Source organism: Pieris rapae, chromosome 15 (genome assembly GCF_905147795.1).
Source record: "Pieris rapae chromosome 15, ilPieRapa1.1, whole genome shotgun sequence".
Lineage (NCBI taxonomy): Eukaryota > Metazoa > Arthropoda > Insecta > Lepidoptera > Pieridae > Pieris > Pieris rapae.
In genome coordinates, this window is record NC_059523.1 from 2,349,751 (window position 1) to 2,375,154 (window position 25,404).

The 25,404-nt window shown below is 31.9% G+C and overlaps 3 protein-coding genes and 1 non-coding gene across 5 annotated transcripts in view; 2 read left to right on the forward strand and 2 right to left on the reverse strand.

Annotated features, from left to right (window-relative positions):
• Positions 1-529: 529 nt before the first annotated feature.
• On the reverse strand, positions 530-9,146 carry LOC111002181 (DNA-binding protein Ets97D). The gene is made up of 11 exons (XM_022272314.2): positions 8,855-9,146; positions 8,241-8,342; positions 7,933-8,051; positions 7,212-7,368; positions 5,939-6,122; positions 5,213-5,338; positions 4,519-4,592; positions 4,161-4,243; positions 3,588-3,726; positions 2,846-2,999; positions 530-1,858 (listed from the first exon to the last, which is right to left on the reverse strand). The coding sequence occupies exons 1-11, from the start codon at positions 8,994-8,996 to the stop codon at positions 1,753-1,755; spliced, it is 1,386 nt and encodes a 461-aa protein (XP_022128006.2). The 5' UTR covers positions 8,997-9,146; the 3' UTR covers positions 530-1,752.
• Trnav-uac lies at positions 7,619-7,691 on the forward strand. The gene has a single exon. It is a non-coding gene; the product is annotated as a tRNA-Val (tRNA).
• A 591-nt stretch (positions 9,147-9,737) lies between the features above and the next one.
• On the forward strand, positions 9,738-19,270 carry LOC111000454 (zinc transporter ZIP9). Its single transcript, XM_045631285.1, has 6 exons — positions 9,738-10,056; positions 11,038-11,227; positions 13,408-13,518; positions 16,354-16,492; positions 16,700-16,818; positions 17,370-19,270. The coding sequence occupies exons 1-6, from the start codon at positions 9,961-9,963 to the stop codon at positions 17,585-17,587; spliced, it is 873 nt and encodes a 290-aa protein (XP_045487241.1). The 5' UTR covers positions 9,738-9,960; the 3' UTR covers positions 17,588-19,270.
• Positions 18,533-25,404, reverse strand: part of LOC111000453 (fatty acyl-CoA reductase wat) — a 42,097-nt gene continuing 35,225 nt past the window's right edge. For both annotated transcript variants that reach the window (XM_022269890.2, XM_022269892.2), the window contains 9 exons: positions 25,171-25,254; positions 24,648-24,757; positions 24,341-24,426; positions 22,913-23,028; positions 22,054-22,176; positions 21,705-21,824; positions 21,075-21,265; positions 20,804-20,870; positions 18,533-20,409 (listed from right to left, as the gene is read on the reverse strand). In XM_022269890.2, the coding sequence (XP_022125582.2) occupies positions 20,307-20,409; positions 20,804-20,870; positions 21,075-21,265; positions 21,705-21,824; positions 22,054-22,176; positions 22,913-23,028; positions 24,341-24,426; positions 24,648-24,757; positions 25,171-25,254 (1,000 nt within the window). In that variant the 3' untranslated portion in view covers positions 18,533-20,306. The remainder of the gene's footprint in view (positions 20,410-20,803; positions 20,871-21,074; positions 21,266-21,704; positions 21,825-22,053; positions 22,177-22,912; positions 23,029-24,340; positions 24,427-24,647; positions 24,758-25,170; positions 25,255-25,404) is intronic.

Sequence of the window (25,404 nt, forward strand, 5' to 3'; positions counted from 1 at the left end):
CTATTGTTTGATATATTCGTTTAGTAGTTACATAGAACTTATGATGGCAATTCTGTCGCATAACGTATTGTGCAGTAAACACAGATTTTTTATTTATTCTTGTTATCATTAGCATACAGTGTGTAAAGAGTGAATATAGCTATACAAATACATGTAGTGATCATATACTGGTATATAATCATCTATTGGGGCTTTTACCTTAGTAATAATGAATTTATTGAGAAATTTCACTACTGACATGTGTACTTTGTACGCACGCACTTTTTTATAGAACAGAAAAGAGTAGGAGACTCACCCAATGTTAAGTAATACTAAAATCCATGGACACTTTTGTAAGTGTCCATGCAGAAGGCTCGTAAGTACGTTATCAGCCTGTTAAGTATGTGGTTCAAAATCTACTAGACTTGAAATACAGACGTGACACGCTGTACAGACGACGCAAAGCCACTTCATATGTTTTAGGTAAAAGGTTTCATATTTTATTCAAAACAAAACACATAAACAATTATAAAATTTATTTGTACATATTTACATTTACTTAATCTATAACCATTATAAATATTCAGATAACTACATAGCGTTTCGGATTTCACGTATACAATAATTCATTGCGTTCGTGTACCGTATTATTTCGGTGTGTCAATCGTCAAAATTTTTTGAACACGGGACATACAGATTATATGATTATATGTTCATTTCCCCATTTGTCATGATGAAGTCTACTCGAATACCTTTTACAATACACACATCCAGCTGTCGAACAATTATGCATTGTGCATTAATAAACCTATAATAATTAACAATATTTACAATCAGGTAGTGGTAAAGCGTTTTCGAAATTAACTTTCTATATACTTTGATTTAAGGATTGGTATGGACAGCTATCGTATAAAATTCGACTGTGATCGTTCAAATCGTGTCGGGTATGAAGAGGAAGGTTAGAAACGACCATTTTGACCAAGCACCAGGAAATACTAGGCAAGGATGAGTTTTTTGTTTTTTTTAGCCATATTAATAATTGAATAAAATGTGTAGATGGTGAAGGCACGAAGGAGATTGATCGGTCAGTAATTTTTTTGTGATATAGAATATGTTTGTCGAAACAATGGCAGCTGACACTAACATCATTGCTTCAATAAAGATTATGAAATTACTACAGACTATAAAATACTTTGTAATTTGTGGGTCTTTTAATCTTGGCAAATAAAATAAAGCATAAAACGGTTTTGAGCTAATAATATTAATTTGATATCAATGGTATTAAATTATAATAAAAAATTTAATTCGTGAAAAAAAAATTAAAAGAAAAATTTGGTTGTATGGCCATAAGTTTCCAGAGATTGAAACAAGCAGAGAGAGCTTGAAGAAGCCCTCGTGTTCAAAGACACCCTGTAGATCAAACATATTGTAAAAAAAAATTGTATGGCCACAGAAATTAACGGCTTTAGTAATGTTACAAAAGTCTAAAATTTATCCAATTATTATTATATCTGTCACAAATTTCGCTAACAAGCAACGAATGGAAAATTATTTTTAAATAGTTGTTTTTTTTTTTTATTATTTATTGAAATTCAATGACTATTGACCAATCACAATCAAAAACGACATCATCCTATACTAGATCCTGTAATGCACACTGCATTTAATTTTCCATTCAAATTGTATAGTATTGTCATATAATATCGCAAACAGAATACATATAAAAAACTTAACCAAACATAACATAGTTAACAATTTTATCGTGAGTTAACCTTATGAGTTTGTTATTGTGTCGTGAAGCTCTTTGACTAGTTCGGCCAACTCTGCCGCATCGTATCCTAATAATTGTCGCAAATCGCATACAAATTTGTAGACGAACCTGCAATACAAACATATAGCAACGATATTAGAGTAGGTAGGTTATTTGACAAGACATTGAAAACCATTTTAGAATATGTATTTTTTACTACTCCGGAAATATCGTCATAATATTTATGGGCGAGTTTTTTTTTAATAGAACAGGGGGCAAACGGGCAGGAGGCTCACCTGATGTTAAGTGATATCGCCGCCCATGGACACTCTCAATGCCAGAGGGCTCGCAAGTGCGTTGCCGGCCTTTTAAGAGTTGGGATTGTAGTAGAATATGTATTAATAGCTATAGAAACAAATAGTTTTTAAAGTGAAAACTTCTTTAGGATCGTTGTAATTTGGAAGTCGGTGAAGCGAAGAGACAGACACATAAATTGATTAGATCTGTGTCTGTCTGTAGATGTGTATTTGTTTCAAAATATCTGACTTATGTACTATGTAATGAATAATACTTAACCTTCTACGGAATTGCAAGTAAAGAGCGATTTTAAAAAGCTGACAACGCACTTGCAAGCCTTCTAGCTGTGTGTGTCCTTGAGCGGTATAAAACTTAACATCAACAAAAAAAACTATTATGACGTATAGGAATAGCCTATTTGACAGTATGAATGATAGTGTCATAAAAAGACAAAAATCATGACTTTAAAAAGTGTTGTGGGGAAAAATAACTCGTAAATAACCATTTATTTATGAAAAAAATCACAATTGAAATTCTCTCTCTCGCTCTCTTCCTATCTCATTTTCTCCCACGTTAAATCTTATGAATATATGTTTCTGTCTCTTTTTACTGTCGCTTTTTCCGTTGCATCCGGTTTGAAATCACATCGATTCTAAAGAGGTTTCACTTCAAGGCCGGGTACAATGCTTGCAGGGATACGTCAGCATCCTTTCTTTTAGACGCATGAACCCCTTTTCCCCCGCTGAAGCGATTGCGTGCAAAGGATTACAGACGATAGCTGTCTAAATACTCTATGCTAAGCCAATGACATAGACAAACCTCTTTCCAGGTACTTTGGCGATCATGTCCCCGTCATAGTAGTATCGTAAAGCGCGTGATAATTTCTCATAATTCATCGCCGGCTTGTGTTTCCGTATACCCCATAATGTCGCTACTCTTTCGGGGTCTAAGAGTTTGAACTCGCCACTTGTACCTGAAATTAAAGGTTTTGATGGTCGACAAGGCAGAGTTCGAATTTGTATGGATCAAAATAGCATACAAAATTATTATTAGTTAGTTTTTTAATGTATTGGTTTGTTTTAATTTTATCCTTTGATACATAACTTATGTTCTATATTTGTAAGTGTGTTAAATTTGTGACGTCATATTTTCTTGTATTTTTCAGGCAAATACATTTATAACGTATAAATAAATAAATAAATAACCTAACGGATCATGTGACCCGTTCCATACAATTAAAAATTAATATAAAAAAATATGTAAATTAATTACAAGTTTATAACAATACATAGCTTTAATCCGTTAAAAAAGAGTTTCTTCAAATTTATACTTAAGAGTTTAAAATTCTCAGACCGAATATACCCAAAGAATTTAAGAGAAAACACTGTGAGACGAGATTTTTTTACGTCTAAATATTGTATATCTAGTTCTGCGGCTGTGGCAGATCTAGCATCAAGTAAAATATGCTTTACTCTTTCAGTAACTGTAGAAAGAAAGAGATGAATATATATTTGACAGATCTTGTACTATGGAGTTGAAGATGGAATGGAGTTAAACTCACCTTCCCACCGTATAAGGTCATAGTGTTCAGCACTGGTGAGCAGCTCGAGCAGGAACTGCCATAATTGCACTTGCCCGTTATTGCCCGTTCTAGGCGACATACGGGACCAGTCTTCACTATTTGGCGGGCATATTATTACCTGAAATCATAATCATTTTATTCTCATCTATTTCGTTTTACAACGCCAATTTAAAAACAATAAATTTTATACTTATTTAAAAAAAAACTAATGCAACAAAAATTAATGGGCGTCAATCGACTTATCCATTTACTACGTCGTGTGACGTAACCGGTAATCGAACCTGATACTACTCGTATACTCTGATTTTTAATTTCGTAGTATTCTGACAGCTGTCATTTTTTGACATGTCAGAAATGGCAAATCATTTTGGCCGGACACATTTTTCAATTTCAATACGAGTATGAACATCTGAGTTACATAGATTGTATTTGTTAGTGAATGATGAATGATTGATTGATGATTGATGATTTTGATGAATGAAAGATTTACAATTAAATTTGTATAGGATAACGTCTGTCTGGTTCGCTAGTACATATATGTAAAACTTTTACCTTATTCGGTTTCCTCTTGATAGCGCATTGTGGAGTTCCTAATACTTCTTTGGTTTGAGGCGCTTCATTATTTTGTATCACAGCTGTAAAACAATTCAGTTAGTTACGGCAACATATATTAAACATATTTAAAAAGAATATATTCCAACCACCCAAGTAGAAAATACACAATCAAAAGTATTAAAGCGTTTTGACTAAAATGTTTCGTCTCTTTCTGTCAGACTGCCTTTACGCTGAGATAAAAAGAGACAGGCACTGTAATTTGTTCATGTTCGAATTCGAGATGATTCAATTTTTTTTCGTAGGACTGCCTTAAAAAGCTCAGGAAATTAAATACGCATAATATTCTTGTACTCACCGATAAATTTACATTTCCTTAATAGTTCTAAATGCGTCCAAAATATATCTCCTGGATCGGATGGAACTTTTTCTCTGCAAGAAACACAAAGAGATTAGCGAGAATACATATATTAGAATGTCACGATTAAGAGCAACCATTTAACAAACTAGTCCAATTCGACCAATCACAATCAAACGAAAGACGTGATCGTCGCCTTCTGTTTTAAGATTTGATACGGACATGCAGATTGCATTTCATACAAACATTTCGAAAAACAATTGACTAATGACGGGATCTTAAAATGGCAGACAATTTGTTACCTGTTTTTCTTTTCTGTTTTAGAAAGCTTTTGGTAACAGGCAGTAAGTATATATGTATGTATGTGATATGTTCGAAGTTCACTGAAGTTCACTGAAGGTTTAAACGGAGAAACATAAATATTAAGTAAAGAAAAATACTATGAGCGAAAACTGAATTTTCTAATAAAACTGATCATTGATATTTTTTGCCTTTTTAGAAAAAAAAAATGTTACTCGTCTGTCTTAAGAAATTTTCATGTCATAGCTGTAGTATGACGTCCGATCTCAAATGACATTAAAAAATTGACACATGTCACTTATATACAAAGTTCACCGTTCATGAAATTTAAAAAAAATTTAATCAATTTCTTAACTAGCTTTTATAAATAAATAATAATAAAAAACAGACTTACTTAAAATCCAAATGTGTAATATTACAAAGATCCCGCCCGGTGATATTCCACGCGGAGAGTTTAACACCTGTCAAATTGAACTGTCGCACGGCCCATTGTATCCAGAGCTTGACGTGTTGTACCGACCTGAATTTATTTTCTATTTATTGTTGTGTTTCACGACTGTCTATGAATTCTTATTCGGAGCTTTTATATTCCAAATAATGTATGTGTTGCACATTTAGCTATTTGGTACATTATCCATTGTGAAACAGACCCTTAGATTTATTACCAACACACAAATCAATATTATTTACAATATATTAATGGTGCTTTCTTCGCTCAAAGAATAAGTATCGCAATGCAGCGAGAAAATGCTGCCGCCACAGGAACAAAACTTTTTAAAATTGTTATAATTTTCCGTTGAACAATGTTTAATTATTTTTATTATTATTACTATTATGAAGGGTTCAGATACGTAAATAAATATATGTGAAAGACGTTTTCAATACGCAATAATAAAAGCTATGAACAACAGAAGAAATATCAATTTTCAAGATTAAATTGTCAAATTTAAATCTTTAAATTCGCCGGCGTTAGGAAATTCTCGCATGCAAGTAAACTAAATTTATCTCCGGTTTAGCATCGTATTATTTATGAGATGGCGTCAGTTATAAGAATGAAAATTATGCAATATAAATTTAATGAGGGTAGCTTACAAATGAGGGTACTACCCAAATATCTCACCAATTCAAAGGATCATCTGGTATTTTCGCCTTAGCGTGTTCAGATTTAAAGTGTTCATCCACAAACCACTTCACAGCTACCGCGTGTGGTGAAGACACCTCTGCTTCATTAGTTTCCATTTCCTGAACAGTTTCTACCTCTTCAGCTATGTGCGTTTCTGCTATTGGGACTGATGCTGTTTCGACTGAAATTACATTAATAAAGATAATATTTGACTGCTGAACTATAACTCGTAAGTTTTTCCTACAGAGTTAACGAGAATATAATGATTCTTGGATTTAACTGACGATATAAAGAAATGAAAATCAACGCGCAATTTCCGGATCATGCCTTTGTCGACAGACAAGCTATCGTAATAATTTATCTATATAAATAAAATCGCAATATATGTTGCTACGCAAATCTCCAAGACGGGCAGATTTTTCTTTATTCTAACTAAAAATTCAGGCTTAATAAACAAAATCAGGTAGTTGAATGTAGTTGAAAGTTGAAACGTCATAAGAAAACACATAGATATTTTGTATGGATATAGAGGAGGTAGAATTGATCAAGTACGCATAAATACAATTACATATATGTAATATTAATTAATAAGAGACAGATGTCGAACGCTGCCGAACGGCGGACGATTGTGCATCTTTGTCGCTCTTTCCGCGCTCTCGCTTGCACTTCAAGCCTCAAATGGAACGCTTCAGCGCGAGGTAACGGCGCATGAGTCATGTTTTTTCGTGCGTACAGCTGGCTCCGTCGAATGATAAGACGTTGTCACGTCAAGAATCCATTTAAATTATTCAAAAAATACTATCCTCACACTACTAAGCTAATATGATGTTAAAGATATGTACAAAATTGTGTATAAACTAGTAAAAAAAGAACAGGAACAGGCACAAATAAAAATAATACCTACAGGTTTTACTTGTGTTTGACATCAGTACCCTTCACTTCACTTTAAATAAACTTCACGCGTATATAAACTCGAAGTTTCGAGTTCTCTCGAGTTCTGAGGCTTTACACTCTTATGAGCATTTTCAATAATAATAATACAGCGACGCTACAACCCTTCTGGTCTTGGCCTTGGATTCCATAGACAGCAGAATCTGACATATGTCAATTTTAGGATTTAAGACGGTTTCTTCAAATTCCTTCATAGTACGAGCGAGTGAGTTGCACACATAGAAAGTCCATAAGTGCACAGCGACACGGCAAGAGAGTCGCTGATGGCCAACGCTTTTGAGCGAGTTTTCTGCTAATTTAATATTTTGACAGTACTTACGATCATCTTCAACCGTCGGTAACTGCAGTAACTCATCATCAGGTTTTAATACATCGACGATATTAATCTTTTTTTGAGCCGGGTGAAGTTGTATGTTTACTTGAACAACCCCGGATCCTCTTATACATTGCTCGACTAGTGTTTTGTGGCTCTCCAACTGAAAGATACATTTATTTATTTCAAACATACATACATTATCTTTACAGCCTATGCCAATACGACAATGTGGGGAAACATTGAATAAAAACATAATAATGTACATAAAAATTAGACACATAATTCGTTTCGTTTTGGTTTTATATAAATTACACATTAGATATCTTTTCGTGCCCAAATTAGTTTATAGAAACTCACTTATATCAGTGAGTGAATTTAAAATATTACGACATTTAGTAAAGTTCGTATCTGGTTCCGTGGTGTAGTGGTTATCACATCTGCTTTACACGCAGAAGGCCGCCAGTTCGATCCTGGCCGGAATCATATCTTTTTTATTTTTATTCATAATTTAAACCACTTTTAAATATTTGTTTTCCTGAATAAATTTATGTTATCATAATAATAAAAGATAATAAACAATATTAGAATTTTTTTTTCAAACTTGTTTAACATTCATTTATTTTGACTAGTAATAGCATGATAATAACATCAAAAAATATAAATAATGTTTGTAATATAAAAAAAATTCTTGATATACTTACATAACAAAATTAATAACACTTACCATTTTTGCATCTTGCAGCCAAAAAGTATAATCAGATAGATTTAAGTTCAGTCTTTGCTCCAGCATTGTCCTTAACTGTGACAACTTTGTCCTAATATCCATTATTTGTACTATTTCTTCTGAAAATTATAATCAGTACATTTATTATGTGCATATACTGTTACAATTTAAAAAAATTAACATATAATTTTATTAATGCTTACAAAGAGGTTCTTCTAAACCTATACACATAGTAACATACAAAGCAGTATAATGAATAAAATATGATTTAAAATATTTACAAACATGTGCAGCCAGTAAAATATTACCAAAAGTATCTGTGCCTGGAAGAGCATCTTCATCGTCTGGTGTATCTGTAAAGACTTCTAACGGTGCAGCTTCTAGGATCTCTGAACCAGTTTGAATTAGACCTTGAAAAAAAAACAGGAAAATATTAAGAAGTTTATTAACAGATAAACATTTATTGTCAAAAACATTATATTGGAGACAACAAAGACAACAAATCCTTTAATTTTGTTTTATTACTTATCTTAGTAGTGTATGAGTATTTACTTCCAAACTTAAAGTAACTAATATTTTTAATATTAGTTAGTTTAAGTTTAGAAGTGTCACAAGTTTTTAATTGGAAAAATTTAGGTTTATCAAAGCATAACAGTAAACTTCTGACTATTGCTTGGATACAAAAGTTTTTATATATTATTATTTTAATATAGCTTCCATTTTATATGTGAACCTTGTGAAAAAATACTATGAACTTTTTTTGTAAGTTAGGTACTGGTATTTTAAGTTTGAAACCATTAGTTTACAAATATACCAACACATAAATGACCTTGTAGAGTATTTATGTTATCTTTCTGGTACCTCCTTAGTGTAGAATAGAAGATTGGTACCTACATATTTAGCAGTAAAACTTGTTACATACCCAAATCTGAATCTGTTACATATTGGGGAATCATAGATAAGGGATCACCGTCGTCAACATTTTCATCATCAACGAAATTATTTCCCGTTTCCATTTTAATTGAACGCACACTCAGCAATTCATTCAAGTCCGTCACTTCCATTTTATCAGACACAAATAAAAGTAAACACGAGTATTTAGAACAAAAAACAACTTTTTAAAACAACTTTTGAGTTCTCACGAACTTTATCAAATGTTTATTTGAAAAATTATAGGAAAAGGAAATTGATTGTCCACTTCCGCGTGCGCTAAACGGGAAACCATGAATTGAATGACATTGACAACTCTGACTTCTGGCGCGATAATATTTTACGGAACAACTTGTGTCTATGGTTAAATGTAGCTGTGTAAAAAGTTTTTGACAATACAAACATTAATCTTCTCAATGCGGGATACGCGTTTTCACAATGCCTATTACTGATAGAAGACAAAATATATTTGTTACTTTTTAAAATTAATTACTTAAAGATGTCATCTGAAACGTGGTGTGATGGTTTCAGCTCCTTGCAAACATTTTGTAAAACAAAAAAACCTATCAACTAGAAAGAGTGGTAAAGCCAGCGTTTATTGCCAGTTCTTTTCTTCCGTTCTACGCCCTTGATTTGGGGACTGGCAGTAAATGTAAAACTAGAAACATTTAATATGTGTTCCTTTTTGACGTTCATAAGTGTAAATGTGTTATCAAAATGAATAAATGATTTTGATTTGATTTCTTTATTATTATCGTAATGCCCCACGAATTTCAAATTCTGTTTCACAGCATTTGAAATGTCATTGACAGCAGTCAGATACGATAAAAATACTTGCTAAGTTGTCAAATACATCGTAAGTCTTAAATGTCAAAACTTTATAGTTTTCAAAATCGACCGAGTGTAATGTATTGTGCTTTCGCTTTCGTGTTTTAATTTTTAATGTGTTTTTCATTCATGTAAAGAAAACACTTATTGTACTACAATTTAAAAAAATAATGAGAGCTTTTTACATAAACAAGTTAAATATACGTTACGTATCTGTCGTATCTTAATTGTAATTCCTGTTGTTTACTATCGAGTCACATCTCTTAAAAGATGGATGAAACTGTGGTTCTGATTTTGTTAGCTTTAGTAATGTTAATTGGCTCCTACGTATCTGGAAGCATCCCTCTTAATGTATCTATGTCTGAGGTAAGTAATATCCTTTAAATATTCACATTTTTTATACAAATAATCATTTATTATTCGTATGAAACTGCTTGCCAGCTGTTGCTATTGAAGCACTATTTTGTAACGGTATTGCATAAATAATTGCTTAATTAGCGAATTATTTCCTAGTATCAATATAGATTGTGAAATTAAATATTTATAGTTCATATTAACAACATGTTCTGTTAGTGAAAGTATTTTGTTAACATATTGTAATTTAATATTTAACGAGATTTCATTTCATCATCATTATTTCACATTAAAATGAACAAAACAGGAATAAATAAGGCATTGTTGGAACCCAAAAAAAAAGCTATATGATATGAAATTTTTATTTAAAATGCAAAAATAACTTTTTATTTTTAAATCTAATTGGTTTAAAAAAACTGGTTTTAAAACACATTGTTGCTTTTGTACGAACTTATAAATGTTAACATAACAGTTACAACATAAAAGTTCACATTTTAGTTTGGTACCACAAACCTTCTGTACTTTAATCAATTAGTAAAATTGTTTTTCGTCCGAGTTAAAAAATAGTAATTCTAATTTATGTATGTATTATATTTCAAGCTTTCAATTCACTAAATGGTAGTATAACCTTCATAAGTCATACTTTTTGTAATGATGTAGACATTAAACAGTAATTGCTCTGATTATCTAACATAGCTATATATAAGTCTATAATTATTAATTAATAAGCCAAATTTATAGAGGTGATCAGCGGCATATTCCTATTACTTGTTGATTACTATAGCTTAGGCATACTGGTTAGTCAAGCTTGTTTATGCCAAAAAAATATTTGAAATAGTGTTTGTACTATGAATAATTTATAGAAACTACAGTAGTCGGTCTCAACTACAACATGCTGTGGCCAGCGTAAGAGCTAATCAATAACTAAAATAACATCCATCGTATCATAGTAAGATAACATGAATAAAACAAAATTTAATTTGTTTGTTTCAGGAAAAACTTCTGAAGGTGACAGTATTTGGTGCTGGTCTTCTCGTTGGTACAGCGCTAGCGGTTATCATCCCGGAAGGCGTTCGTTCGTTATTTGCTGAACGTACAGTCACAGTTGTAACTAAAGATTATACCCCAGAACCAGTTGAAAAGCAAGATTTGCATTCGGTTATTGGGATATCACTTGTATTGGGTAAGTTTGTTATAAATATTATTAAATACTAGGCCCATTACTGGTTCTTCTGTACATTAAAATCTTGATGGTTGTGTCCACATATAGGCCGTAACCACATATTTATTGAATGAAAAAAAACTATATACAATTTATGAATTGTAAAAATAGAATAATATTTTACTTATACATATTATAAATACTATAATAAAAAAGCAATTACCTATAAAATTGTATAAACTGAAGAAGTCTAAACTAAGTTTCTAACAATAACACTAGGCCAAAATCTTACATGTATACGACACATATCATAAATATGTATGCCTTAATAAATGTTTGTTTACTTTAAGTAGAACTCGCATAGTGGCCTCAAAAATTGAGGCCTAATATCCTTTTACAGAAATAATAATGAGAGGGTATTAAGACCATAAGTTTTGACAACAATTATAAATATCTTAATGGTTCTTATTGTTATGATAACGATTATTGATATGAAATTTATATGCCTATTTTGTATGGCTGATTCTGCGTTTTTTTAATAACTAAGTAATCAATATGAATGTACCAATAATTTTTTTGCAAAAAAAACTATTTATTATTAATAGTGAATAATATAAATTATTCATTAAGTAATTATTTATTTTTTTTATAAACGAGGTGGGCGGAATTTCAAAATGTTATAAAACATTATTATAAAGTGTCTAAGAAAATAATTGTACTTCTATACAATTATTTTCTTATACACGTTATAATCATATATTGAGTTTCTTGTTTTCTTCTCAGATCTATGGATATTGCATATCTAAATTGGGTAAAGTTTTTGTTGTGATATTAAGAAAGTTCTGAACTAACAAACTGTCAATCTTTTTTGTATTAGCTATCATTTGGCCAACTCGATTGCGCAAGCGTTGAATAAAACCAAATTATCACCGTTTAAAATATTAAATAAGATAAGAAAATATTCTCATAACAAAATTCTATTTGCAGATTGCAATTAGAATATTTTTTCTTAATACGGGTAATATCTTTACACAGCTAACTTTAATTTTATCTTGATATTATTATAAACACTTGTACCGATTTGATTGGGTCGTAGTGAGTAACATGGCGTTCATAATATTAAGGATCTTATTTATTCTTTCAACTGAGAGTTAACATATTTTATTTATTTTAATCTAGATAACTCCTGAACTTCCAATCATTTACATATATTTGTGTCAAAATTAATAATTAAATTTGTCACAAATATATAAGTCCAATGTTTAGGGACTGTTTAAAAAAAAATTAAACATCGGACCTCATACTACGAAGCTATGAGTAGTAAATTTTTTAACTATGTTACATATTTAGTTAATAATTAGAAGCGTAAAAAATATAAACCGTAAACTTAAAAATAAAACCGTTTAAAAAATCATCGCACACTTGAAGCCATTATTGAGCCGTTTAATTTTTCTACACTCATAAATTGTAATGTTACATTCTCGTTTAGGTTAATGCTCAATTATTTGAGTCACAATTATTTGAGATTTACGAACTGTTTCATAAGTCAAGTTAGTTTTTTTGTTAATCCAGCGTAAACCATAACCCCACTCCACAAAAAATATTTAACGTTTTTATCGGAAAATTTAGCCGTCTCGTTTCTTTAACGTTTAAATCTTCTCTGAACTTGCACGAGTATCAAGATCATAATTAGCCAAATCGTTCTAGCTCTTGAGTTGTACCGAGAGAAAGTAACAGTAAATTAATTATTAAATTGAATATATTAATTGCAAACCAGCAAAGCAAAGTTCACATTTGAAATTAATTAATATTCAGGATCTCTATTTATATAAAAAAATCTGTGGCGCTACAACCTCTTTAGGTCTTGGCCTCAGATTTCTGAATCTGTTTCATGATCATTTTTAAATCTAATAGGTAAGTAGATGATCAGCCTTCAGTGCCTGACAGACATCGACTTTTTGAGTCTAAGACATGCCGGTTTCCTCACGATGTTTTCCTTCGCCGTTCGAGCAAATGTTAAATGCGCACATAGAAAGAAAGACCATTGGTGCACAGCCGGGGATCGAACCTACGACCTCAAGTATTTGAATCGCACGCTGAAACCTCTAGGCCCATGCTCTATTTATAAGACAACTTAAATAGGTTTTTAACTGTCTTTAAAATTTTAAATGTAATTAATACATATTGTTTTACTCTTACAGGTTTCATATTCATGCTGTTAGTAGACCAGTTATCCACTCGGTATAATGGATCTACAAATCCCTTAGAGCGTAATGTGACTGCCACGGTGGGACTTGTGGTACACGCAGCCGGTAAGTCACAATTGACATATTAAATTGAAGGGTCTTGCTGTATCGGTATCTTATATTTATCCATATAAGTTTCTTTTTTATTGTTCCATTAGGGATTGCCTGGAAGAAATTGCTTGTTAGCGATAGGGCCGCCCGTTGCCTAATAACTAGTGTACCATGCTTATTTTTTGTTTTTTTTTATATATTTATTCTAATATGTAGCTAAGCTCAAAACTCTAGGCGGATGAAACAAGTATATGTTTATTTATTTTTGAACCCTAAGGAAAGTTTCTATGGAGAGGACGATTTTAAAACGTTGCTATATTTGGCACTTACGTTTTTTTTCTGGAAAAACTAACAGTTTTTTGGGCAATATGTCCCATGTGTTTGTATAATCTAATAAGGTAGACTAAGTAAAACAACCTTATTAAGGCGATACAGTTCCCGGGGGCAAACAAATTTATGTAAAATTGGATTACATACTATTTATCTATTGTAGCCAGCATCAAATTATTGCCCGCCTTTTAATCTCCTCGGCCTATCGGTCTTTGAGTCTGTGCTTTAAGCCATCATCTAAATTTTACCAATTTAAATTTTGCCTCGGAATTTCACCAGCCACAACTCGGTGGTCCCCGGAGCTACAGAGGCTACGCGGATTTGTAGGAGTTTGTCGAGGTGTTTTAAGTGGGGATTGTTCACCCAGTCTCTCAATAGCAGAGAGTTTTGTGTGGGTCGAGTCCCACATACCCCGGCAACTTTTTAGGGCAGGTGATGCGCAAATCAAATCAAAATTTATTTATTCAATTTAGATGCGACTTAAGACATGCTTATGAATGTCAAAAACGTTTACAAAATTCGCGAAAGAGCAAAACTATGACATCCGTTCGCAAGACTACCAGGAGGTAAATGCATTTCCACCTCGACTAATTATATATAAAGAAAGCCATAGTTGGGTGGTAGTGTGATTAATTGATAAATTTACCATTTAATACAAAACGTTTTTAAGTAAATAATAATAAAAAACATACTTCTATCACATATACAAATGCAATGTTGGTATATATCGTGAGAATCGTCAAATTACATATGACGGCCTAAATTAAAACAAAATTGTTATTAAATAATAACACTGAGTGTAGATTCTTTGTTTCTGTTAAAACTTTTTCACACACATTTATGTACCTCGTCTACATTCTCTTTGTATTGCAAACAGTTTTACAACAAAAAATTCAAAAAACAACTTAGTGAATAATAAATAAAAATAATTTAACAAATAAAGTCTCTTTAAGTCGCCAACTTTGTGGGCCCTTGTAACAAAGCCAACCAACCAACAACAACGGAGCCATAAGCTTCTATGTAATCTACAAACTACGAAGTTGTCGACTGTATGAAGAAAGCAATTGTATTAATATTAATGTGTATAAATCATGGTTATGGAGTTAAATATCTTGTAAAAAATAATTAATTTCGTAAAAATTAAAAACTTTAATTGTTATCAGGTCACCTGACTCAAAGCTGTCAAGATTGACAAATAGTCCACGATGACTAAATAATAATTAGTCTTCGCCTCATAGGAACGCCTAGAGAAGCGTTTTGGCGGAATCATAAAATTATAGATGGGTTTGGGCTTGAATTTTTAAAGCCAATTCAACAAAATTAAAAATGAGAATTTGTATAGGTTCTTTAGTCACTAATAAGGTATCTGCAACGGTTTTTACATCTTGTCAAAAATTCTATTTATTTTTATTTTAATAGTTGACTCTAATTAATATATATATTTAAAAAAACAAATGTTTTATAGACGAATCCTCGATCTATGCATCGTATAAAACTAAATATTTAGTCTACAGAGCTGTATCTAGGCGTCGTTGTAATAATCAATATGGGAGTGATTTATTCGCAGGCGCGAATGATACTCTATATAAATTATAGATATATGTACAAAGTTAAGTGAACTTAAGAGAAGGCAAAATCAATCGTAGACTTGATGTTATCTATATATTGCTTAAATTAAAAGCAATAAATATGTATGGATCATTATTTATAATTTTAATGGTTGACTCTAACAAATCTATCTATATATGATGTAATGTATCAAATTATTTAACGATTCGATAATGCTTTGACACTATTTTAAATTTCAAATCGATGATCTCTCCTCTTCAGAGTTGTGTTGACCTAAAGTGCGCCTGTCATCCCTGAGGTCGTAGGTTCGATCCCCGGCTGTGCACCAATTGACTTTCTTTCCACGTGTATATTTAACATTCGCTTGATCGGTGAAGGAAAACATCGTCCATACAGTAGGCCGAACACCTAGTTGCCTATTAGATTGAGAAATGATCATGAATTAGATACAAAAACCTAAGGCCATATATGTAAACACGGAAATTTTACATTATTTACGTAACTGGTTATGGTACATGACGATTTCGTTTCTAAACGTATATATGTAAGAAATGTAATAAATTTTCGAAAGTTCTCATTCATATTACACACAATAAATAAAATTAATACGAATTAACTACCTTAAACATCCAAAATGTGGAATATGGCTATTATAATAATGAATAGTTGCTCTTCAAAAACAAAAGAGGGCCGCTAGAACTCAGGTTCTTGTCCTTATACTTCTGTGTATGTTGTTTTCTTTAATAGAAAGTATCGCGCGTTTTGCGAATAAGTATTTTTAAATAAAGTATCACTTGTAAAAACTCAAATTGGAAGTGTATTTTTTTTTATAAATATGTTAGTTTGACTTTCAAAAGTGCCTCATAAATATAGGTAATTGAAATATGAAAGGAATTTTTAGATTTTTAAATGTTTTTTTGTTAATTTTGCCTATAAAACGTTTATTTCCAGCGGATGGCATAGCTCTTGGCGCTGCAGCTACAACGTCGCACGCTGATGTTGAACTCATAGTATTTCTTGCTATCATGCTTCACAAAGCACCGGCTGCTTTTGGTCTAGTCACCTTCTTATTGCACGCTGGATTAGAAAGGTTAGACATATTAAAAATCTTCATCTTCTTCGATGTAAAAGTTATAAAAAAAACGTGTTAAAAAAAAACGAAAAATGAATATTTTTATACCATATAACTTAAATTTATGGAGCCAAGCAAATCATATCGCAGGTCCTCGGATCACTACGATTAAAGTGTGTTGTGTGTAATCCTATTTTTTTTTACTAATTAACAATAATTTTCCAGAAATCGTATCCGCAAACATTTGCTGATATTCTCGTGTTCCGCCCCCCTATTTGCCGTTATAACCTACTTCGGTATCGGCAATGATAGCAAACAGACTCTATCCGACTTCAATGCTACAGGTAATCATTTCTAAAATAACTGCAAGCTTACCACCAATTGGTTAACATTGAACCCAACAAAGTAACGGGAATAAGGTTGACGCTATGGGACGTTCAAGTACTGTCCCTCCATTTATCCCCCTCCCCTTCCTTTTGTCAGCGAAAGTAAGCAAGCAAACCTCTCAAAAATAGTAGTACGTAAACGTATTATTTTTGTAAGATTTCTCGAAAATGCTTTTCATTTTCAAACATAGGCAACGCAATATGTAAAAAAGTAAATAATTACTGTTAACGTATCACCAAATAAGAAAATCAAAGATATAAACCACCCCCCCCCCCCCCCTCCCTCCTATAGTGCTTATGATATACTTGAACGACACCTATATACAACTTGTCCCGGTTTCATTAAAAAATTCAATCAATTTTAGACGTTACAAATATACTATATAATTTGTATAATAGTATGAAACATTTTATTTGTTTTTTGAAAAAAAAGACAGCAAATAAACCAAATGTGTATTAAAGCAAATTAGGTTAAGAAATAATTTTTAATTCTTTGTAATTCTTTGCAGCTATCGCCATGTTATTCTCCGCTGGCACATTTTTATATGTGGCAACAGTCCACGTTCTACCAGAGATAACAAATCCGCACCCAACACACACATTATTACCCATACAGGAAGGTATTCCCCCTAAACGCGGGTTCGCAGGGTTGCAAGTTATCGACACGCTGATTTTGGCTTTTGGCGCCATGTTGCCAGTTCTATTAACTATGGGCCACGAACATTGATATTTGCCTTTCGTGTACAATGTCTCTAAGATGCTGTACCGACTTGTCTTGATAATGATGTGTTTTAATCTGTATTTGCGTTTTTGTATATATTTGCTCCAACGTGACCGTGTGAGGAAGAGGAATTAAATTTTTACAGAAACATATTATTTTTTTTTTACATTTTATTTACTTTAAAATTACCAACTATGGCAACATTAGACATAGAACTGGTTTTTTATACCATCTCCATCTGTAAAATATACAGTTTTATTTACTATAATTATTGTTGTTACTACTATAAAATCCTAGAATAGAACTTACCCAAATTTGACATTATTTCCCATGAAATAGGTTGTATTTTTCTATATTTTTATCGGATGATTATTACTATCTAATTGTTATAATCATCATACGTAATAAAAAAAATTAAGTCTTCATGAACGTGTAGGCCAAAATATATAGTATAGTAATGATAAGACTTATGTTATTTGGTGTCTAATATAACAAATAATTGTGGAATGATCTGGCAACATTGCCTTTCTACTGTCTATGGTACACTATTTCTTAAACTGCTGCGCTAGCAATTTTATATAAATAAAACCTATCTCTAAGTGTAGAAGCGAGATGTGCCTCGAATTTTAATTATATAGACTTTCTATTTGATATAAATAATTTATGAGTACAGAGTTTTGGGCCCGTATTATTTTCTATATGAAATTATAGGATATTTGACAGCGCTCAAGTCGAGATTGACCTGAGATTTTAGTATATGGAGCTTAGTGTTATAATTATTGTAATAGATTATGCACAAAGTTGTACTTTAAAGGTATGTACTGGTAGGTTTTGAAGAAAATTTTGATGTTTTATATAAAAAAGGTCATCTTCTTATACCTATGAACTTGTTAATTTAATGATGTAAAATGCTGTAAATTGTATGTTTTTAATTATTCAAAGAAACAAAAATGAGCGGACAATACGTCTTTATTGTGAAAGAAATCAAACTATGTATTTATTAGGTTATAAAGATCTAAGTTTGTGATAGTTTTGTGAGAACTTTTAATTGTATGTATTGTTAATTTTTAAATGTTCATTATAATAACAAAATACAGAATTTGGGTTACCAGTTAAGAAACGTATTATGCATCTTATCTGTGGTTTGAAATACAAGAATACCGACAAAGATAATAGACTGAGAAATTCTACGCACCATTCAAATATTTTCATATATGGAACAGATACTAATTGCGACTACAGATAAAAAACGGCTATATCGATCTAATCTAGTGATCGGTTTTCTCAGTCCATTGTTAGAGTCAAGTTATTATAAGTTTGCTATGTATGTTTAATGTATTTTTCTCATAGAGATAATTGCTCAAACAAAAGTATTTTAAATGTCTTGATGTTTAGTGTCTAATTTCGTACACAGAATAATTAAATGTGTATAATTCCCGGCCAAAATTCGGCCAGTGTCATCAGAAGTATTTTAAGATTTTTCTACTTCTCTCTTCTGTATACGTCAAGTGACGTGCCGATACTGAGCGTTATTTTGACGCTCGTATACTTTATACATATACAGATCTGTATCGACTCATTTTTTTAATAATTAATCCTATATTATCTGTGTACCAATAAACAATAGGCCTAAATAAATTTTAATAATTGTTGTAAATTTATCGAAATAAATGCTCTATAGCACCTTAACTTTTCTTCTACTACCCACAGTTTTGAAGAATTTTAATTTCTTACTATAAAGGTAAGATGGAAAAACAAGCACAGAAATACGAATATAAATCATTTTAATGTTTAAATGTTATCTCATAGAAGCGATACTTGATTGACTATAAACACACTTCAAAAATAACCCTCAATTCTAAATATTAAATTTATTTTTACTATGGGCGTTAGTTATCTTACAAAGATCTTTTTAATCATAAAATGTAAGTTAAACAAAGAATGAATTATTTTTATTCTCTTGGACTTAATTATAATACAGATTAAAAAAGGACATTTTAATACTCATATTCAACATATCACATTTTTCCTAGAAAATAATCTCAAAATTTTATAAAACCTTTCAAAATATTTATATAATATAATAGATAATTTTTTAAATCTTATTATTATACATATAGCCAAAAAACCTACGGAGAGCCAATAAAAGGCATCTGCCGCTGGCCATCGACATAGCCGGCCTATATATATATTTGAATCCATTATGCAATATGTTTAAGCATTCCGATTTACATAGACACATCATATTTATTGCCTAATATGTCTTCTTGTGTTTAGAAGGAATTAAAATATTCCTGTAATCGTAAAGCTAGTAGATATACTTAAAGAAACCTAAACCAACGGACGGAATATAAAAATCTCAAAAACGTATAAATACATCTATAACCATTGATATACATTACATATAACCCACGACATAATTTTAAGCAACTTCAAAAATGTTTCAATGTAAAGGACGGATTTTTATATTCACAAGCTCTGGTAAATCTTTCATAATACATTTTTATATGGATAACATAATGCAACTATAGAAATGTTTAGAATTCATTTCTGCTTGAAAAAAATCAGGAATGTCCTTTGTCTCGCTATAAGATATATACTTCAAAGAATGTTTATTAATAGGATATTTTATATACATATTTAATAAACTATAAATCATATATCAATATCAAAATTAATCTTAACAATCTGAAAATCCTATATTTTGAAGTCAGTATTTATATATTCATCCCAATACCAGCCAACTTATTAAATTAAATAAACTATATGCGATGTACAATACGACGCAAACAGTCATCACCTTCAAGCATTGATGCATGTAGTACAATCTGAAATTAAAATATTTCTTTTACTTCTTTAATCTTTGAAACTGCGCAACAGACTAACAAATAATCTCTGATCTATAGATACGGTTTTTATATCCTGTAGTATAATCATATATTTTGATTTACGCAAGATTTAACATCAGTCGACGTTATAAATACTGTCCGAATCCGCATTTATCGCTTATTTTAAATACTAGTACTAATCTAGAAAGACAATATCATTTATTCTAATATTCATATCATAATCTGAATTATATTTTTAGGTCTACAGAATTATTTATACTCAGAATATATCTTCTTTTCAACAAAAACTCGTCCATAAGAAATGAAGATTACAATAGGAAAATAATACTTGTAGAACTTACACACAATATTTGGAGTTAAATTATGTTATTACCTGTTCCATTTCTTTCTCGCTTCCGGTAGAGTTGAAAGATCGTCCTTCACAAGATACACTCGAAGTCCTAAAAAAGGAAAATACTTTATTTAAACTCCAGGCCTTGCTTAACATCTGCCTAAGTTAGAATAAAAAAAACATTTAACCTATTCTTTGTTGAAGTTTCATAAAAGTTATTAACAACCATTGTTTAAAACAGATGCTTACAATTGACAAGACGCCATATTGAATCCTTCCCTACCTATATTTATTTTTTGTCTATATAACTAACCCAGTAAAAATGTCTCAGCCATGTACTCCCAGGACATGTCAGCCATGTTGAACGGAAACACAGTTTTATCTGAAGAAGGCAGAGAGCGCCACATTTCTCTCACATTGTCATCACTGAATCGCCAGTCTTGTGTCGAAAAGTAGAAGAGGATATTCGCCAATTTTATCACCTTCGAGTAGAACTTGAGCATGCTGGAATAAAACGGTATAATAATAATCTTTATTTATTTTCTCACAAAACTTCATACATGATAAGTTACAACTATTTATTAATGTATGTAAATAATTGTCATTCTTCTTTTGAGGGATAATTATTGTTTATGTGAGACTGATGCCTGCTAAAGGTTGTGCACCTGTGCTACAGGTCATCAGGCCTCCACCACGGATCGACAAAAGCTAATAAATAATAGAGAATAGACAATTATGGTTATAGTAGGTTGTTACGTTACAAAATAATAAAATATATCTATCTATAATAGTATATAACATAGAGAATGTTGTTGTTGTATGTGTATGAGTTTGTCTGTGTTCTGAATTATTGACGTAATAATCTGGGTGGTAAGGTGTAAAATTATTTGTGTTCGTTTTTCATCGTTTGACCTAGTATAGTTCTATTAACGAAGCTACTTACTTCTGTTTACGGCCTGTGAGTGCGCAGAATGAGTCGATAAGCAAAGCAGGTAAGTAGTGTAAAAAGAAATTGTAGAACAAAAACATGTAGTAACTTTTCGTCGGGTTAAGTCCATAATACCTGAAAAATAATTTTAAAACATTAAAATAAAACCTAAGGTCTCTGTTTAACTAATGTCAGTAGATAATACATTGATATATCTGCTGCGACTGACATAATATCTTCGTTACTCACTTCGAACTGGTAATAAATTTAAATTAAGAACAGATTTAATATCTTTCATGAAAAAATAAATTTAAGTACAATATTATTCCTTTGTGTGTATTGTTTTGTTTGTTTAAGAACTTACCATACAGCCTTAGTGGTGGGTTTGCTTGTTCCGTGTCGTCTGTTTGCTTCAATAAACTCTCCCCAGGTCACGGGCGCCTGAGCACCAGATACGAAATTGTAGATTGGTATGTCTGATGTTTGACTGGAAAAATGAGAATATTGACAAGGTTGATTAGATTGTTTGCCTTTTTATTAGTATTTAATTACGGGTTAATCAGAATATCAGTTTTGCTTTGTACTGTTTATTATCGATTTTACATACATTTCAGGAGGAGCAAAATCGCTATTGTATTACAAGAAATCTGCTTCTAAGAAAACTATTCGTCTACTAAATGAACTATGAAATGAACTTCACTTGTACCTACTAAATGAGTAGGTACAAGTGAACTAATTTGTTGACTTTATACCTAGCTTGAAAGTACCATAATTAGAAGCATCAATGTCTTAGTTATGTTAAAAACTATTTGCTTGTCTGATTTTATATTTACTAGCTGGCCCCGCGAACTTGTTTTTCCTTAATGCCTAGCCTACCTTTTTAATACATACTATTGGAACATTTTACTATACCCCTACGACTACCCCAGAGACTATTCCGTTTTCCGGAATGAAAAGTAAGTTCTTAACTAACAAATAAAAAATAGGGGTTGGTCGTAGAGGGTAGATTAACATTAAGTGTTGTATGTATTTTTGTATGCTGTATGATAATAAATTAAATACAAGTCTGTGTAGAATTCGGGGATTCCCGCAAAAGAGTCTGACGCTGTCATTGGGGATTTCCCATCCCATACTCGGAGCCTAAACAGATTACATTGATAACATAATATACTGTAGTTAAGAAAATATGAACTAATAATTCTGAGGAGAAGAATCTCACTTACTTCTCTTTAAAGTTATTAGCTGTGTGGTAAGTGGTGGCTATAATCGCGTTCACCGTCAAATCCACCGGAACCATGTCCGCCACTTTGTCCTCATCCATGTACATGGTACGTAGAACCTGTAATTATATTATTTGGGTTTAGGTAATCTATAGTTGAGATCAAAATAAAACAAACGATTATAAAAGTTCTAATTATTGCGACAATTACAGCGTACACAATATATCATTCAAAATTCTTAATAATACAAGTATTTAAACAGAGTGACAAGTTATGCAAAATGTCGGCAACCTCTCTGGAAATGTAAGTGTCTATGGGCAGTATCACTTATATAAGATTCTGGCGGTAAAACAAAAAAAATCAACTACAATTTAAAAGTGCATTGCAGTGTTACTGCATACATAAACATTAAGAGAGAAGTATATTGTAGTGGAAACATAAACTGGACACAGCTTTTCTCTCAACCAGGACGTCGAAATATACGAGTAAACTATCTCCTACTTCGTCTTTACTTGGAGTACAGATTCTTGGGGTGTTAATACATAGGCGCTAAAGACCAAACAGGCGCCTGGTAACAAAAAAAATACGTTTATTTCGGAACATCAGATCATCAATGTATCACTTATTCCACGCCATTAAATTCGAACCTGTAGGCATCCCTACTAATCGGCAAACAAGACAGGGTGTAGGCCGAGAGAAAACGCCGGCCTAAAAAGCTCTCGGTACTCTTTTAAAAAAGCAAATCATCAAACAAAACTACTGGGTACACTCTATTAATTCCAATACCTATTACCTACTCTGTAAAATAAATATGATCAAAGAATACAAAACCCGTAGCGCTACTAGATTATTATTACTTTTATTGTGTATAAGAACTTCCCTACTTCGTTATTGAGTCTTCTCAATAAGGCAACATCAGCAGCAAGCAGTTCCGTTTTAAAAACTTTTTAGGCGGCAGAGTCATGTCGATCGCGTGTTTGGTACCTAAATCAGTTGACGTTTTTTCCTCCTGTCCTTTGATAAATGCATAAGAAGTTTGCCGGTATCTGTATTGGGTATGAATTTTTTTTTGTTTACACAAAACATTCAGTTCGCAGCCTGTAACCATGCTTACTGACAATGATTATTAATGATGCTTTATTATTGACATGCCAGCTGTTTTACTATAGAATATGGGAGTTTTCTACACAATATACAAGTGAGAGGGGAAAGTCATCGACAAAATTTGGTGCAGACTTCTATCTGTAAAACATCAGTAATCCGTCATGCAGAAATCTTTTGATTCTAGCTGTTATCAGGTAGCAAAAAAGAAAAAGAATCGCTTCCTCAATTTTCCGTCCCAAAATCCGTCCTACTAAGCTAACTAAGCTCCAGCCTACTCAGTCTGCTGGTTAATCCGCCGCTGCTGATATTTTCTGTTTTTAAACTTACCCCAGTTCCTATTCCGACAACTAGACCCGTCGGTCCATACACACTGTCCGTCCACCCTCGTACTGGCTCCTCATATGTCGAGATCACTATAAATGTACATAAATTATAAAAATTTAAATTAAAAAAAAAACTAATTTTACTTTAAACACTCGCTCGTAGACAGAATCGTGAAGAAACATGGTCATCTCCTTGACTATTAGAATAATCTGGAACAGAAATCTGAAGCCCAGACCTACAAAATTTTATCTTGTTACATGTAATTAGTTATGACCAGTTTGGATATAACTATTCATAAAGATACACTTACCAATAGATGGTCTGAATATGGCAACAGGCATGCCCTCTCCATACTTTCGGACGGCCTCTTCAGCGATGGCTTTCGTGAAGCAGTATGTGTTTGGCCGATTTCCAAGAAGCCTGAATTAGTACGTCATTTATACTTAAATAGTTATAACAATAATTTTAACGACAAATAACTTAGGGAACAATCGCGGACATAGATTTGGACCTTGTAGAAGCCATCTTTGTAAAATGGAAGTAAGTAACATTTTATAGGTAATTTGAAATGGAATAATAAGTTAGAGCTAGAGAAGTTTGGTTGAAATCTCAGTACAGATTCGTACTGAAAAATATGTTTGAACAGTTAACTTATCATTGTTCTGAGGTAGGTCCGATTACTAACAACTCTATTCTGGCTGTGAATGTGCATAATATGTGACATCACATAAAATAATGTTGATGAACCTTCAGACCGATTGCTTCCTTTTATGAAAGAAGGTTTTCCACAAATCCCTAGAGACAAATGTTTGATGATTCAGGCAAATTCTTACGTAGGCAATATAGAGTCAATGACAGAGTCATCTAACTGCGCGACCGCTTCCAAGGCTTCCACTGACATGGGTGGCTCGTAGAATCTGCAAATAATAAATAACTTACTGCCATGTTAAGATTATATAAGATATAATAACCACAACCCATAAAAGTTTCGCCCAACGCTTTTCCTTATGATGCCCTTTCTTTCATATTTAACCATTTTCTTTAAACATTTTTTTACTATTATTTCA

Coding starts and splice junctions, on each gene's coding strand:
- LOC111002181 (XM_022272314.2), bottom strand. CDS start 8,996: ATGGAAGTGACGGACTTGAATGAATTGCTGAGTGTGCGTTCAATTAAA. Junction 7,369..7,932: donor GGCTGCAAGATGCAAAAATG/GTAAGTGTTATT, acceptor TGTATCTTTCAG/TTGGAGAGCCACAAAACACT. Junction 1,859..2,845: donor GCCAAAGTACCTGGAAAGAG/GTTTGTCTATGT, acceptor TTTGTATTGCAG/GTTCGTCTACAAATTTGTAT.
- LOC111000454 (XM_045631285.1), top strand. CDS start 9,961: ATGGATGAAACTGTGGTTCTGATTTTGTTAGCTTTAGTAATGTTAATT. Junction 10,057..11,037: donor TTAATGTATCTATGTCTGAG/GTAAGTAATATC, acceptor TGTTTGTTTCAG/GAAAAACTTCTGAAGGTGAC. Junction 13,519..16,353: donor ACTTGTGGTACACGCAGCCG/GTAAGTCACAAT, acceptor GTTTATTTCCAG/CGGATGGCATAGCTCTTGGC.